The 15,691-nt window shown below is 35.4% G+C and overlaps 1 protein-coding gene across 1 annotated transcript in view; it reads right to left on the bottom strand.

Annotated features, from left to right (window-relative positions):
* Positions 1 to 14,980, bottom strand: part of CCT4 (chaperonin containing TCP1 subunit 4) — a 59,856-nt gene extending 44,876 nt beyond the window's left edge. The window contains exons 1-2 of the mRNA XM_075368386.1: positions 14,728 to 14,980; positions 11,252 to 11,304 (exon numbers count right to left, since the gene is read on the bottom strand). Of these exons, the coding sequence (XP_075224501.1) occupies positions 11,252 to 11,304; positions 14,728 to 14,839 (165 nt within the window). The 5' untranslated portion in view covers positions 14,840 to 14,980. The remainder of the gene's footprint in view (positions 1 to 11,251; positions 11,305 to 14,727) is intronic.
* Positions 14,981 to 15,691: the final 711 nt, after the last annotated feature.

A 15,691-nucleotide genomic window follows, 5' to 3' on the forward strand; every position in this document is an offset into this window, starting at 1 on the left:
ACTTTTATTACTTCTGAATATAAATTTAATCTTCAGTTTTTTTAAACAATTAATACTTAAGTTTTTTTCCCAGAGAACATACTTGTTTTGTATAATTTAATATATTGTTCACTTGCCAGTCTCTGTTTATTGAGAGGCTAATTAATCATACCATAGAGATGGTGCCGTATTATCAAACAAATGTAGAATAAAATTGGAACATAAAATTTTTTAACTGTAAAGGGAGTAGGTGTTATACATAGTATTTATGCTGAATCTGAATATGTATTCAGAAACAACCCATCACCTAAACATTCTTAAGTTACAACCTCTTAAATTTATTTCTTCCATCATTCGTGGAACAAACAATACAAATAAGTTAGTACATCTGTTTGCTTATTCACATCTGATTTATATTGTGATGCAAGCTGTAGACCTATATTTGATACATAACAGTAGATTGATGTTATTTCATGTCAAGTCTGACATGAACAGACATTAAGCGAGTCAAGTAAACATGATGAAATTTTCTTCAGTACAAGTTAAGCTCTTGGTATGACTTGCTGTGTTCTTTAGTTGTGGTAGTTTGTTTCCCAAAAAGATTGTTTCATAAGAATGCCACAAAAATTTAGTAACAGATGTTTCTAACGGAACAACTTTTGGTATTATTGGGGGTATGGAGTTGATCACCTGGTCATGGTGCCCCCTGCATAATCTAAACTATTAACAAGAGGTCCACCTAAAACGCGGTGACTAAATTAGGATGGCTCCATACCTTGATCTAATCACCTCTTCTCAGAGCTCTGTCAATAGCCCCCGCATTGTTTATTGTAATGCAGGAGGTCTGAATGACAGTAAATTTTTACAATTCAAATGAAACATCTCCCAAGTAGACATGGATGTATATTTTATTACTGAAGCAGGAGTTACTACAGAAACCCCAGAATATTGCCAGACTAATAGATATGCTGTGACTACACTTAAAAGATCCCACCACATAGCATCAAGGATATCCGTGGGAGTACGGATCAGTCTGATTGTGAAATGCACTATCATGGAGGAGATGGAGGAAAACGACATACTGGAGCTAGTCATGGTTGACATATGGAAAAATCAGCACCACTTCACAGTTTTTAGCTAGTATAACCCTCCAGGAAATTGTCCTTCCTATGAACCCCTGCATAGAATTATTCAACTGAATACCATTCTTGTTGGACACTTCATAACAGGCCTTCTCCAAGATGGATTTACTCAAGACTGTTGTCCGAAAAGTGCCTTGATGATTGATAATAACCTTCTGATGTTGTGGATACCTTCCAAGACCTACCCTCCTCTCATATTCAGGAGAACTATCACAACCTGATATGGTTGTTATCCACCCACACTTATCTGAAAACACCAAGGCCCTCTTGCTCGCGATGCTGGTGGATGTGGTCACACAGCACTTCTAGTCACAGTGGCCATGACAAAAGTGCCATACATTGAAAACCGAGTCCCATGTTGGAACTTTAAAAAGGCAGACTGTGATATAAAAAGTTTACAGACTGTGATCACAGCCTCCCCTGAAACAACCATTGAGGCTTTAAACTCGGCTATTCTTTGATGTGCTGGTTAAGTGTATCCCCCAGGGTCAAACAAGAAATTCAACCTTTTTGGACTTCAAAGCAAACTGATCTCAAGAAAAAACAAGACAAAAGCTGTCATAAAGTGTTAAGAACCAAGGCCAGTGAAGGTCTTATAACCCTTAGAAGAGAGACTACAGAACGAAGCACCAAGCATTCTTATCCTTTATTTAAGCTTTTAAGCTTTAAGGAGCTTCTTATCCAAACTAGATTATTGAAAAGACAGAATAAAAACGCATCGATACATATTATGTCTAAATAATGATAATATTCAGAAAGTACAACAACCATTACAATGTGGCATGAAATCCCAGTGGTCTCAAAGATGTTGCTAATGCTTCATGTAAGCATTACGCCAATATTAACCATGTAAAAGGAGATAGATTTGTAGCAAAAAAATTTCTGAAGCATTCAAAGTTTATGTCACGATAGGAAAACCATGGAACTTTTCAAAGCTGATTTTACCATCCAGGACCTGGACGATACTTTGTCTTTAACCAAGCCAAACAAAGCAGTGGGATCTGACAAAATATTCCCAGAACTATTAAGCCACCTTGGGGAAAAATGTAAGGAAACCCCACTCGTCACTATAAACTTACTGCAGAATATGTCTGCTATGTCATGGCGAAGGGCAGAAATTATACCCATATTAAAAACTGGTAGACACCAGCCTAGCTGAAAGCTACAGGCCTATATCCCTAACAAGCTCTTGTTGTAAAGTGGCTTTCACAGACATCGAAGCACTATGGACCATATTGTTTACTTTACTCAACAAGCCAAAGATAGATACCACAGAAAGATGTCTACCTGCAAAAAGATGAAGGCCCTGTTTACACAAAAGCCTGTCTGTACTGGTCAGAGGCATTACAAGATGGCTCAACAGCCAAGAATGGGTGTTGGCTACAGGTACTTTGGTATTATTTTATAGGACTAATCATTTGTTAAGGCGTGTGTGTGTGCGCATGGATGTTTCGCGCTATGTTTTATTGCACTCCATGGGGGTATTCAATTTTAATTCAAAAAATGATCAGTGCATCACTATTTTTGATTTTGATGATACTTGGTATACATAACTACCAACCTTGTAGTGGCCAAAAAACTTTTTTTTTGTATTTTTAAAAAAATTTTTTCTTAGGTAATAGACTATTTTCTAATTCATCAACAGGTAAAACCAACAATTTTCGTCACTTTTTCCATGAGCTTTAGCATTCTTATTTACATCATACATAGGGTTAAAAAGAGCTTTTTTGAAAGAGTAAAGATGGAACTTCATCTTAGTGTACGCAAAATTAATTCTGTTACATAACCAAACTGTGATGATTACTGAAGTTATGTTTACAATTGTTTTTTTTTTCAAATTTTGGGCCAAAAATAAATAATGTAGGGCTTAAGGTAACACGCCTGGTTTTTACCTTTTAACTCTTAGGTACTAGTAATACTTATAAAAAAAAATTGGACTGTTACCGGAGTGTCCTTCATTAAAAAAAATTGGCCACCAAATTGTAACATTTTAAAAATGTCTTATTTTTGGGGCCCAAAAACCACATGTGAGGCAGGTGGCAAGAATCTGAAATGTTTACAGCAGTAAGTACTTTTTATGTCTTTAAAACCAAATAAAATTTAGTTTGTTAGTCAAAGGGGTTGATAAGTAATGAGTCCAACAAAACTGCTAAAAACACTGTTCCTTCTAACTGTAAACAACATATCCAAAAATACAGATATGTATTTTTTCAGATTATAAAAATTAGAACTAAACTCATTAGAATGAATAAATTGATAATGAACAGTAAATTAAAAAATGATAAATAGTCAATTACAGAATGATAATAATTACAAAATTATAAACAATTCAAATACATTAACAAGTTGTTCAGTTCACTTTTACCTAATTTTACTCCTGCAACTTGAATAAATCTTGCATTTTTTGATAATTAACATAACTTAGTGCTCCTGCAATTTTTTTATTGAGTAGAACGTATAAGTCCTCATGCATCTTTGGTGTAATATTGTGCCCTCTTCCAGTAGTTGATAGAAAAAGCTCTGAAGGCGTGAGAATCTTTAAAATATTTTCTAGTTGAAACCATGTTTGATTATTCTTCAATGATTTCTTGAACGAAGTAGCAGGACCCTGTGGATGGAAAAAGCGTATTCGATATTCCTCTTGATTTTGAAGTATTTTGACTTCAATCACTACCTAACCACCACTTACCATTGTATATGCAGGAGACATAATTTTTATATTTTGGCTTTGGTAAAACTATAAAGCAATCAGAAATACTAATGTCCTTGTCTACCGATACTAACGTAAATGTTCAGAATAATACTAACGTAATGTCTGATTCAGAGGTTGCCCGGACTTTCAGAATACATTTCTGACTTGGAACACAACTGTGAAAGGTTCTTGTTTCTGGACTGCTGTGATGACCTGATACGAGAACTGAGGTATTCTTCAGTCTCTTGAACATCTTTATTAGAGCAGAAAATAAATGTTATATTTTTAATATTGTCTTTGCAATAATTGTAAATTTCAGAAGGTGTAACAATTTGACAGTTGACTTAATCACAATCACAATTTGGCTTGCCTTAATCACAATCCTTTTGACAGTTCCATTAATACCATCACATGATCCTTTTCCATGGTATGAGGCAAAAAAATGCCACTCAGCTGCAATTTAAAAATCTTCTTGATGGTAGCACAAATTTATGAAAATGAAATTTTTTTTGTTTTTATACTGGGCTGAGGAGCCATCAGAAAAAAAAAATTGTTAACTTGTGGTAACAACAGTTTTTACTTTATAACTTGCTTTTGGAAGCAGAAGAACAATGTAGTATTGCGCTTCAAGTACTCACTAATCACACAGTAGCTTTAGCTTTGTAATTTTCCTTCTTTTTTAAAATTCACATATTTTAAAAAATGATGTATTTTTAAAAATGGATGACAAGTGTTTGACCAATGATATGACTGGACTTCATCCTGTATCACAAAAAGAAAATTTTGAAAGAAGTTTCCCATTACAATACATTCCTCTCCAAGTTTTTCTTTTTAATTTTGAGATAATAAGCTTGTTTCTTTGCAACAAATTGATGCTTTTTTAGATTACTTAAATTTTCAAGTACCCTTGAAATGGAAGAATTTGAGTAGTTAGTTCACAACAATCAACAAACACCCACTGTTTGAAGATAATTTCAGAATCAAAATCAACCCAGCTCTCTTGCAGTAATCTGAGCACTTCATTAGTGCCTGGATATTTTTCACACTGTAACAGCATGCATTCATTTTCTATATCACATACCATGATTGAAAGGAGAATTTTATAATCAAATTTCATTTTTAGAGCAGATAACTTGAGTTGAGTTTTACATTTTGGTGGGTGACACCACACACAAACACAGTGAGTACCTGACCCACCAACCAGAACACAAAATTTAGGTCTTCAATCCTTTTTCCAAATTTCAAAAACCAATTTTTAAATTATGTTTTTCCTTGAAGTACAATTCTTTTAAATTACGTAAGATTATCCTTTTTTGAATATTAATTTTCTTCCTGTCAGCTTGTCTGGCTTCATTCAGCTGTGCTCATCATTGTGGTAAAAATCTTTGACAAATTTAATAACATTTTCATCAATTACGTGACTGGGTTTTCTTTTTGTCAATTTGTGGCAAAATTCTACTTGTTTTAACTAATTGTTTGGATTGACGGGCTAAATACTGACTAACACTAAACTCATTCTCAATTTTTTGAATGCTCCAACTGCTTCGAAATAAACTTAAAATATAAATTTTTTCTTGGGTTTATTTCATTTTATCCTTTATTTTAATGATTAAGTTTTCATATTCACTACCTAAAAACCCATAATTTTGTGGTACTAAACTGGATTCTTCTATAGAAATACTTAAAGTAATTGTTTAATTTACTGATAACTGACTGCTATTTTTTTAACTGTTTTTTAAAATTGATTCCTTTGTGCTGCACCAAGTGCTGAACAAGCTTTATTCACAGACTTGACGCTAACACACCGAGGCTCATAATATATATTGACATTATAGTTTGCTTTCTGTATCATCTTGTGGTTTTTGTATTTTGTTTAAGCATTTTATACAGTGCTCTGCCTGGAATTAATTTTAAATTTGGCTTAGTTGTTGAAAGTGTCAAAGATACTTCTCAGAAGAGATTTCTTAACCAGTTTACTGTAACAGCTAAATGGGTCAGAGAAACCTTTCCCGTTAATATGAAAATATTTATCTAAATATTCGATTTTATGAAAAGTACAGATATTTTTTGATTCTGTACATCCACTTCTTAAAGCTATCAATGTTATTTGCTGTTCAGTAAACTTTAAAATATCATGCAATACTGAAGATATATTGTAAATCAATTTGTGATATTCTGTTTCAGTGTGAATGCCAATTGAACACTCAATCCATTTTTATAAAATGCAAGGGTTCTTATAATAACAATGCAGTAAGTATAAATTATAAAACTACCAACTGCACCTCACTTTATCTTATCCCAGTTTCAAATATTTTGTATAGTAGGCCTATATTATATCTGAATAAATACATGATGTGAATTTTTTGGATACATAGTTCACGGTTAGAAGGAACGGTGTTTTGATGGCTTCATTACTCGTTAACCCCTTTTGAGTAACAAAATAAATTTAAAAAAACAATTTGTAAACGTAACTTCAGTAAACATTACAAGATTTGGTTACTTAACAAAATGAATTTTGAGTACACTATGATGAAGTTCCACCTTTACTCTTTCAAACAAGGCGTTTTTGATCTTCTGTAGGATGTAAAATAAGAATGCTACAGCACATGGAAAAAGTGATGAAAATGGCTGTTTTTACCTGTTGGCGAGTTAGAAAATAGTCTATTTCTCAAGAAAAATGTTTTTTTTAAACATTTGTTCTGAAGAACAAATGTTTAAAAGTTATATACCAAATACCAAAATCAAAAATAGTGATGCAATAAAATTTTTGAAAATTTGTTAAGTCAGAATACCCTCATGATGAAACAATTTTATGAAGTATTAAATATTTATAAATTAATACTCAATTATTTTTATAATTATACATATTTCTGTAATATTTCACTTTATTTTCATTCATTAAAATATTTTGAATTTTACAATGAATAAAAATCGGGCTTGTAAAAATTCTCCAATGTTTTTTGTTACTTTTGCAGAGAATTCACCACAAAAAGTCAATGAAAACATCAAATATGCTGAAAACTGTTTAAAAACTTTCTTCCTCTGTATTTCCTACATTGTTCCTTATTTATCCTTCCCCTTCCTGAACTCTATTGATCTGGACCTTCCAGATTTTTTTTACTCCCCAAATCCAACCTCAGATTTGGAGGGATATTTTCCTAACTCCCATCCCTCCAAGATTGCCCTTAAAAGTTAGTTAATTTTAAAGTTAGCTTCTGGGGTATCGCTGGACGTGGGACAAGGTGTAAATAACTGATCCAATGAAATTATCCTAGTCCAGCCCATCGTAATGGAGAAAACTCCAGAGAAAGAGCTGGAAACTACTACAGAGCCATCAACTTCACGGCAGGAGGACAATGGGACCCTGGCCATGAAGGCTACAACCGGTGCAGCTACTCTAGAAGCTTAGGTCGAGAGTCCTTTACTAGACCTTCTTCAGATACTAGAAGAGGTGCTAAAAGGCTGAAATGCAGGCAGTCCTCTAAAGAGGAAAAGGAGGTTCCACTAGAAGTAAAGGAGTTGATCAGAAGGTTTAGTGACTGGCCAAAGCGTTTAGGAGTAATATGGATAAGAATGTCAAGAGGACAATAAGGGACACTGAGACAGATCTTAGCACTGCAGTGAAAGAGCTGAGGAATTTGGCTAATAGCACCACTCTTTGTGCTTGTAAGAGGCAGACATCTGAGGCCACCACTCAGACAGTGGTCACTATTGGTTGCCAGATTGCAGATGCTTCGGACAATGGGATGCCCACTTCTCAGGTAGTGGAACTGATAAAAAGGAACTGGCCGAAGAAGGTATTTTATAGTACACAAGTTAGAATACCAGACAGAAGTGTGGGGGCCATTAATAGGATGGCAGTTGTTGATATGCATGCCATGAAGGAGGGTAAGGCACTCACAGGTGGCCTGGCTCCTGAATAGGCTCTGTATAAAAGCAGGGACTGATATATTGGCCACAGTTGAGGCTCGGCTGATTGGTGATGGTGGAAGTGATGACCGACCAATCACCAACAGATTCCACATGGTATATGTGGACTCTGATGACAGTGCTGGTTTGACCCAGGCATTAGTTGCATTTGAGAAAGTACGAGTTAACAATGGTGGTAATATAGGACCACTGCAGACATAACTGTATGGTCAAGACATGGCCATTTATGTGCGAAAAATACTGGGAGTGCAAGGGGAGGAGAACAAGGCGCAGGTACCACCTCATCGTACTGGAGAATAGACTCCCTCCTACATGGAGTGGTGATGAGCCAGAACCACAGACACATAAGACAAAGACTATCATGATTAAGACAGGCTTGACATATGCAGACCTGCTTAATACAGTCAGGTTGGAGGTGGTGGTCCCTGCAGCTACTGAAATCTTATCCATTAGGGAGGCTGGGAATAAAAATACCTCTGGAACCTTCAGACAGGTTATTTCCACGGCAACTAAGGAATGTAGTGTCCTCATGAAAATTAGGATTGTTGCTTTCCATATAAGAGACTTGGAGCAGAATATACTCCGTGAAAAGATTATAAGGGGACTGGTCTGCGGCCTCTGGGCAGGATTGACTGGGCTATGGAGAGACAGGGATGGCAATACGTCGCCTTCCATAGTACAGGATACGGTTTGGTATGGTACCCTACAGGATGGATCTTGATCCTCTGCAACGATGCTTCCATTGTCTGGTGACAGAGCACCTTGCCGGAAATTGCAGGAGGGAGAATCAAGCAAGCGCCTGCTTCAACTGTGATGAAGGACATTGTGCAGTTGATTGTAGGCTGACCCCTAAGTGTTTAGCACGCGGTGTACAGGAGCACTGAACTGTGGAACTACATGCCCTAAAGTGACGAAAAAAGAAAAAAGCACTGCGCACATTAAGCAGAACGATAAGACGAGCCAGGGAAGGACTGGGCACTCCCTGACCCAATAATGAGTTATTCAACTTAGCATGAATCATTCTGGATTGGCACAGGACTTACTGACCATCCATGTCTTGAGGGTGGGTGCGGACATAGCAATTGTCTCTGAGCCATACATCCCTTGCCTTCGAGCAGACTGAATTGTCTGAAGATGGCGCAGCAGTACTATGGTTGGGTGCGTCTTTTCCTATGCAAGATGTTCCTAGGGGTTATGTGAGGGCGAGAGTGTACTTCTTTTCGTCCTATCTCTCCCCCAACATGAATATTGAGACCTACAAGGAAATTCTGGTTAATATATCCCGGGATCTACATGTTCATCGGCCAGCACTTTTTGCTGGAGATTATAATATGTGGTCAATGGCCTGAGGGCCATCAAGAACAGACATGCGTGGCATAATTCTGATGGACATTGTTGCAACACATGATATGGTTTGCCTCAATCAGAGAATCAACTATACCTTCAGGAGGGGCAATACTAGGTCCAAAATGGATCTCACTTTCAATATGCTGCACAGATTTCTGACTGGAGGGTTTTTGAAGAATTCATAGGCAGTGATCACCAGCCTGTATAGATGACAATATTTTGCAATGGCCATGATGAAGGTCGCTGCCAATGTGCCAGAGCTGGAGTGTCTAAACCAGGAGGCTTTCATGAAGGTCCTTGATTTCAGTGGTGCACATGAGAGGATTATTAAAACTGGTGGTTGCAGGATGTGTGTTCTGGTGATGCTCAATGTGAGGAATGCATTTAATATGCATTAAATGGTTAAGATGGTATGCCATAATGGACTGGTTGGATAGAGAAATGCCAGAGGGGTCGGTCCAAAGACCGATCCTCTGGAATCTGGCATACAATGGCATGTTCTGGGTAGCCCTTCCCCAAGAGTCATGCTTTATGGATATGCTGATACCTGGCGATTGTGATTGATACCCTCAAATGGAGAGAGGCTGTCACCGAGATACATGACTCTTATTTGGCAATTAGGGCATGGATGAAGGATGCCGGGCTGGTGCTATCACTGGAGAAAATTGAGGCAGAGGTGGAGAAAACCGCTGCTAGAAGAAGGCCTACTTTGACACTTACACTAGAGGGTAAGAAGACTGCTATGAGACCCTTCTCTTAATTATCTTGAAGTCCAGACTCTGTTTTGGAGTTCATGCCATTGAGGCAAGTGATAAGGGTGATACGGTGCTGCAGCTGACTGCAAGCCTTCTACCAAATAGACATGGACCTCAGCAACAGAAAAGGAGGTTGCTGGTCAGAGTCACTAGATACCGTAAATACAGAGGGAAACTGGAGTCCCTCCACAGGAGGTGCTGTTTACTGGCTATATCAGCAGATAGAACAGTATCAGTATCGTTAGCGGGAGCAAAACTGCTGGCCGAACATATGCCGATAGGCTTTGTATTGCTGCAATGAAAGAGAATAAGAGAATTGGGGGGATTTGCAGCCTGTAGACAGGAAATTGGCAATTAAGACAATAACAGGTGACCTCATGAAATTGTGGTAAGAGAGATGGGACCAAAGTGTGAGGGGTCGATGGACACATCGCCTCATAGGTGTTTTGAAGGGGTGGTGTGAGAGGGTGCATGGCTTGCTGATATAGTTTTACGCCCCTGGCGAGCCATGGCATCTATAATCATATCTTTATAAGTTTAACTTGGACCAATCGGACATTTGCCCAGAGTTCAAGGAAGAAGAGCCCCAGAGCATGTATATTTCTGGTGCCTGCATTTCACGCAGGATCGCTTGGAAATGTTAGACAAGCTAGGTCGTGATTGTACGTTCACGCCGAATAAAACCTAAGGGATCCTGTTGGAAGGTAAGGAGAGCTGGAGCTGTGGAAGATTTCACTAAGAAGATGATGGCAAAACTATGTGCTGCAGAGGAGACTTGTAAGGGAAGGAGACATTGGAGGGTGCTGGGTCAGACAGCTCACTGATGAGCACCTTGGGGGAATCCTGAGCATCCGGAGGTCGCCTTGGTGCAACGAAGTCATGGGCACTCCATTCGTGGTGCCCGATGGCATCCCTTGCTGTTACATCAAAGAAAGATAGTCTCCGTTTGGTAAGTACTGTGTTTTGACAGTATTGTTGGGTGTTTCTTGTAGCTTTATTTTGTTGCTGTTTTGTCTGTGTAATGTGTGTGTGTTTTGGTTGTTCCTTAATCTGTTGGCGTGTTGATCTTTTTGGCTTAATTTTTGGTGAGTGCGTTGTTTGGGTGTTTCCTATGTGTTTACAGTTATCGATTGTGTGAGTGAGTGTTTCCCCCTTCCTGAAGTAATGCCACATAAGTGGTTTCCAGGAGGGGTGGTTAGCCAGGGGTAGAGATTTAGTCAGTAGTGCACAGGTACACATATGCACTTAAAATCTTGCAGAACTTATCAGCAATCCCGACACTGCCTTGGCGCCTGTAAATGGAGTTCCTCCACCTCTTTAACAAAAAAAAAAATTATACCTATCCATTCCAGAAGTTATCTATATATTATCATGAGGTGATCAGAATAACAGATTTATTTACTAACCATTTTGTCCATTCCTCTAGGTCCAAGACTTGTTCTGATGGCATCAGCAACGGCTGTAAAAAAAAAGAAAAAGGAAAATCACTAATATAAAAAAATGTGCTTCACAGGTGAGTAACTTATAAGATGAATATGTATTTTTAAATAATTGACAAAATGTAATGCAATTTTTACAGTATTTTTTTCTCTTTAAACATGTTCAACTAACTTAATCTATTCCACCATGAAAGCAGACATAACTGTTCAATCAGCTTTAAGCAAAATATAAAAAAAAGAGAGAAACATCTTTGTCTAGCATATCATACCATATCAAACAGCAGAACAAAAAAAAGGATCATACTTTTATTCTTTTTATTTTTTAAAATGTACATGCATATTATATTCTAAAAAAAAACCTGGAGCAAAAAAATTTCAAATCCTTTCAAATCTTTAATATGTTACCTTGTTAGCCACACAACTGTGAGAACATCAACAAAAGCATGATGGTATTTCTACTGTATAAACTGGCAATGACCATCTCAGTGCATTTTCCCCATTCTATGTGCAATCATTCTATAAAAGTGAACTGCTACTCCAAACCAATCTGTTAGAATATGAATCCAGACAAAGACTGTTACCAGAAAATAAGCAACATTTTTGACCAGCAGTCCAATCTCATGGTTGTGGATTATAGCCTTTCGAATTCACAAGTACTTAACGTTCAGGATTGGAATAATTATTACCATACATGCCAAGACGTTCTTTGTACCAATTCAATGGGTTCAAACACAAAATTGTATTTTTAGTTTTCCTCTATTATGAAAAAAACTACATCCTAAAAAAAACATAAATTTCAATACCTTCTAATCTCACTTACTACAGATTTATTTTAAAATAGTTAATTTAAGATTGTTTTAAGTAGCAAGACATTATGGAAGTCTCAAATATCTAATGGAACTGTTGATTTGGGTCAGTGGACTACTGTGTCTTAGACTGGAAGCAAATAATCATCTTCTTACATCTCTGTATCAAGCCAAGAATGTGTTATTAATTAAACACAATAATGCCAGGAGGAAAACAAAAAGAACCATTAACCTTAAAAAGCCTAGTTCATACAAAAAGGCAACAATGACTTTCTGTACAACTTCTAACATGTCACTTCAACCTTTTAAGAAGTACAAAGGTAACAATACACTCATAATTTAACTAGCATAACTGTTCAGTTATACAGTACATTCACAATATACATAGTATATATCCTAACTTCCCTTCAAAATAATTATTATTAATAATATTGTTAATTTACTTTCTTTTATTACTACTACCACTACCTGTTATTTATATAATACTAGTAATTCTATTTGAATATTTTTAACATTCTCTTTTATACATTTTTTTACAATTTCTTATACAACCACAAAACACAATAAGACATTTATCAAGAAATCTAAACACATGATCACTGAAAACCTAAACCAAAACAATCCAAACTTTTAACTCTTACTTCACACAAAGAAAATCCTATAATAACTAAAGAAACTATTCAATATACAAACATTGATTACAGTAAGAAAAAATCATTAGGCACCCTGTTCAGCCAAATAACATCGCAATCATAAACAAAGATCTAGTAAACAAAATTAAAAACATTTACATATGTCATGTCTCTTTTGATAAAAAAAATCTATACACAATTCCACTCCCTCCCAAAAAGGCAGAAGAACAGAAGTAGCAGGGACTCACAATATAAATAAAAAACAAATTTTAAACACAAAATGTTATGTCAATTTTACATCAATCCTACCAATAGGTTCACCAACCTCAGGCCTTTTTTATTGAAATTTTAATATGAAAGTACTATAGAAAACAGAGAACTTATTCAGACACAAATGCAAAGTGGAAGTTAAATTCAAAGAATGGTAACCTTCACCACCAAATACAAAAAAGCATATATTTCTTAGACCTCAAAATCAGAAAAAATTTAAAGAACACACATCAACAAAAAACCTATCTCAACAAATGATGGTTATACATAAGTTATATAAAATTATAGTATACATCATTTAACATTAACTGACCTCCAGGATGAACAACAAATGAACTTAGCTGAACATGAATACTTAGCTTAACACAAATGTTAAAAAATGATAAATTTTATGAAAAATTCTGAACAAATACGGCAATTTTTTTTTTTTTATAAAATTCACTTTGCCCTAAAAATACACTAAAAACATCACCCACAAATTCTCTCACTTCTGAAACTGGTAGTATATAAACTATAAAAAATGTATTCTAAGCAATCAAACAACATTAAATCTCATGCATACAAATAACAAAGGTCCTTTAAAAACTCACAATCACCAGTACCACATCCAATGTTTTTTTTAATAATATTTATCTAAAAATAAGAATTCAGTAATCAATTTAAAATGTTTAAAAATGTTATTTAACAAAGCTTCATTACATTAGATTATAATAATTTCAAATAAACACAATAAATACTTAGAAGTAAATAATCGCAATTAACACTAAACAAACATAAAAAAACTTACTTTGCAAAAACGTAGGATGCATAAGTAAAACTAGAAAAAAGTATTGTACTTTTTTGTTATTCCTCCCAAATTTTTTTAATATTTTGTTCTGTTCTATCTATTGAGTGATTGAGTTGTTTTTCAAAATGAATTATTTTCAAATGTTTTTCACTTGTTACTAAAAGTTTTGATATCTTTTGCACTAAGATTAATAAAGAATGTTTATATTTTGTATTGGGCCTTCCATTAACTATTGCAATTATTTATTTAAATAATCAAAACATTACTGTTAATCAGTAGAGCATAGATTAAGTTTGGTTAGACTACATTTATAAAATAAATAAATGGTTATAAAAATGGTTATATCAAATTATTTCTCCAACCTGGTTATTATTATCCATATTTCCCGCTACTTTGAGTTTGCCGGATGAAAAACTTGCAAACTTCCGTGGTTGGGGGAAGTGAAACGAAAAAGTACCTGGTTTTTCTGATCGAAAGACGACTTTTACAATTAAAAATGCATTTCTCCACCGAAATAGACATTGATAATTAAATTCCATGGACATATGAGCGAAATAGGTAAAAAAAAAGTGGGGGGGAATCAGAGAAACGACCCAGTGTTAATGAGAAGTTTTATTCGGTATGATGCCCAAATAACCGGAATTTCAGTCAACTAACATTTCCCTACTTAAATAAATGAACGATATGTAAATATTAGTAATATTTTACTACAATTATATAACATCTCCTTGTACATAGTTAACACAAAATTATTAAGATGCACTCGAAGTGGTTTATTTGACCACATGGGCACACAAACGAATTGCTTGACTACATATACAATAAGTAATGTGAACACACCCACGAATTCTTTACGAATATTAATTAAATCAACGCAATCACACACCAACCCATAAAAATGTATCTTTAAAAATGAAAAAAAGTAAGTTAAATTTTAAAATCGGTTACCTTTCGCTGCAGTTATATTGCTAGCCCTAATATCTGTGGGCTTACTCTTGTCTTTATAAACGCCGGTCCTCGCCAGCCTACCACCATCTCCTGAGCCCACGGTAGCAGTCATTGTGAATTATTTCTAATCTGAAATGAACAATAAAGAACAATAATTGAAACAACACTTTACACAATTAACCACAAAGAAAACCCAACTAACTTCAACAACCACGAGGATTTACGAGAATAGCCTGACCCACAAATAATGCCAACTTGATTAGTTGTTGCACATATGGTAGAGACTCAGGTATACATATGCCGGAAATATTTTCAGTCTTATAAACAGTTTAACTTACTTTGCGATATATATATATATTATATATATGTCAAAGTAAGTTAATATATATATATATAATTTATTATACTTATATGTAAATAATATTTATGTATAAATTAATAGAATATAAATTTTAAATATATGTGCAAAGTATCTTTTGGGAACGCCCAAAAAATAAAAAGTTAATCAATTGGCTTCACTTCGGCAGTTTGAATGGGAGATGTCAGTTGGTAAATTTACTCCTGTCGGAGGTTATGTATCGATTATTTAGAAGGAATGGCGGTTTCTCAATGGAGTTGAATGTAAAAACTTTGTTCCTTTCCCATTAGCAAGCTAGTGGCTAATAGTTCCATCTGTCAGATGGGATTGCGGCTAGTCTGTTTGAAACGTTCCTTTCAGTCTACAGCAGCCCGAAGCTGTAACAGTTTTTTTTCCCCATGGGAAAGGTTCGTGGATGCTCCTTTGGAGACCTTGCACTTGTGAATAGGCTGTGAGAAACATAATGAGGTTAATGATTGTGTTAGATTTTTATAACGAATGTATTAACACCATCAGAGATGGGTATAAGTAAACCTTGAAAAGTTGTACTTACTGGTGTATTAGGTACACAACTACCTTCATCTTTCATTTTTGTATTTATTGTTT

Source organism: Lycorma delicatula, chromosome 6, assembly GCF_047948215.1.
Source record: "Lycorma delicatula isolate Av1 chromosome 6, ASM4794821v1, whole genome shotgun sequence".
NCBI classification, from domain to species: domain Eukaryota; kingdom Metazoa; phylum Arthropoda; class Insecta; order Hemiptera; family Fulgoridae; genus Lycorma; species Lycorma delicatula.